This window comes from Mesoplodon densirostris, chromosome 1 (genome assembly GCF_025265405.1).
Source record: "Mesoplodon densirostris isolate mMesDen1 chromosome 1, mMesDen1 primary haplotype, whole genome shotgun sequence".
Classification (NCBI taxonomy): Eukaryota; Metazoa; Chordata; class Mammalia; order Artiodactyla; family Ziphiidae; genus Mesoplodon; species Mesoplodon densirostris.
The window spans coordinates 100,917,984-100,920,313 of NC_082661.1; the positions used below are offsets into that span (position 1 = coordinate 100,917,984).

At 35.5% G+C, this 2,330-nt stretch overlaps 1 protein-coding gene across 1 annotated transcript; it reads right to left on the reverse strand.

Moving 5' to 3' along the window:
- Positions 1-799: 799 nt before the first annotated feature.
- On the reverse strand, positions 800-1,090 carry LOC132488398 (transmembrane protein 258-like). Its single transcript, XM_060096526.1, has one exon. The coding sequence runs from the start codon at positions 1,088-1,090 to the stop codon at positions 800-802; it is 291 nt and encodes a 96-aa protein (XP_059952509.1).
- Between the last annotated feature and the right edge of the window lie 1,240 nt (positions 1,091-2,330).

Below are 2,330 nucleotides of genomic sequence, written 5' to 3' on the forward strand. Positions count from 1 at the left end.
AAATAGCAGAAAAGGAGTAGAACAAAAAAGTCATAAACAAAGAAAAGAGTATTGCAGGCAAGGTCACCTTTCATTGCAGAAAAGCAGGGGTCTATCAGGCAGCTTACCTCCCTAATGCTGACCAGGAAATTCCAGACTGACAGGTTAAGATTATGTTCCTAGGAGAGGCTGAAACTGCAATAGCTTAGGTATTAAGTCTTGGTTTGCTGACATGGGGCTTTGCACAAGTGACTCCATTTTGGACCTGTTGTCTCATTTTCAACAGGGGATATTCTAAATAACAGTGCTATGAGTATTCATTATTTACATACATCACATACACACAAAATTCTGTTGGATATACACTTAGGAGTAGAATTTGCCAGGTCCGAAGGTACACATATTCTAACTTTTGCTGAAAATGCCAATCAGATTCCCCAAATGATTGTATCAATATACATTTCCTTCAGCATTGCATAAGTGTTTTATGTGCTTCATGTCCTCATCAACACTTGGTATAATCAGTTTATTCATTTTAGCTATTCTTATTGGAATGTGGGGGTATCTGTTTGTGATTTTAATGTTCATTTACCACGTGAGATTAAATATATTTCTATAAATGTACTGACCATTTGGATATTCTCTTTTCTTAAAATAAATGTTCAGTTTATTTGTCCATTTTTCTATGTTTTTATTGACTTGTAGGAGTTATCTATATGCATTTTGGATATGAGAATTTTTTTTTTGGTCACACATCTGCCTTTATTGTGAGCAGCAGGTGGGACACTTCCAGCATAGCAAAAAAAAAAAAAAAATGAATTTACAAAAGCAGGGATTCAGTTAAGCCACCTGGTTGGAACCCTTGGGAGTTCATATTGTAGATGCCGACCCGGAGCAGCAGAAAGAGGACTCCAAAGCCTGTGAAGAGTGAGGCCACCAAAGAAATGAGGAGCTCCTTGTAGATATCCCGAGTGTATTTGGTGGAGGTAACCTCATAAATGAAGACCCAGGCAGTGAAGAACATGCCAATGGCCAACAGCCCCACAGTCAGATGTGGAAAGACAGCTGGGTTCACTGGGCTGGTGTATCTTCTCATGGCCTCAAGCTCCATTTTGCCAGGCACAGGGTAACCCACTGCTCCTGAGAACTTTTAATTTATTAAAAACTTTAAATTTTTATTTGGATTTGGGCCAGAGAAATATTTTTCCACTCTCTTAATTTTCTTCATTTTTACTCTCTTAATAATGCCTTTTGATGAAAAGAAGTCCTTAAATTTTATATGGTTCAATTCATTAATCATTTCCTTTATGTTTAGTGCTTTATATATATTTGTCTCAGAAATCTTTCTCAACCACAATTGCATGATGGTATTGGTTTTGATCTGTATACATTCAACAAGTATTTTATTGAGTACCTAATAGCCACTACACATTAATTGATCTCTTGTAGATAATTGAATTTCTACACCTAACTGGTTATTCAAAACCCATTAAAAACATGGAACTCCAGTAAAACCTGCTCAGTCCTACCTTTTGAATTATCTATAGTTTTGACCATTTGGGTAACTCTTTTCAATTTAATTTGCAGTATATGAGTAATTATCCTTTGTTTAATCTTCTTACTTCCTCAATTCTTTTTCTCTTGCTGTGTTTTCTAAAGCTTTATTTCTGGTCCCATTATGTGTCTTTCTTTGTAGTTTTGAAGTACAAAATTATTATTAGTTGATTTTGGAAGAAGTCTGATTCCCTCCATAATGTCCTGCAAAGTGTTGTTTTTCTATGACAATTATCAATGAAACACCTGCATAGCACTCTTCAGCTATGCCTCTCCAACATACACCATTTGTTTATGTTTACTGTCAAATACGACTCTTGAGTGTTCTGTTGTAATAGGGAAAAAAAAAGACTTTTAGATCCCTTTTTGGAGGTAACAATTACTTTTTGATGGATTCTAAGCTATAAATGACTTTGTTATATTTTCTGCATTACCTCTTCCCAGAAAGAGAAAGGAATAGTCTAAGTACCATTATTATTTAATCATTCCATGCACAGTGTTATATAGATCTATAATTTCCAAATCTGATTGATTTTTGGAATAGTTTTTTAAGAATACTGAACCCCATGATGCAACCTAGGCCTACTGAAAGAGAACTCCTGAGGATAGAACCTGACAACTTCTTGTTATAATTTTGTTTTGTTTGGGTCAAAACCCTCCTTTAATAACTGTGATAATCAGCCAGGATTGGGATCTGCTGCATTAGACTGCTTATACCTCTCAAATCAAATCTCCTAGCCAAAAAACTTAACACTTCAGTCTTCACTTATCTCATGCCACATTCTGGTATGTCTCTG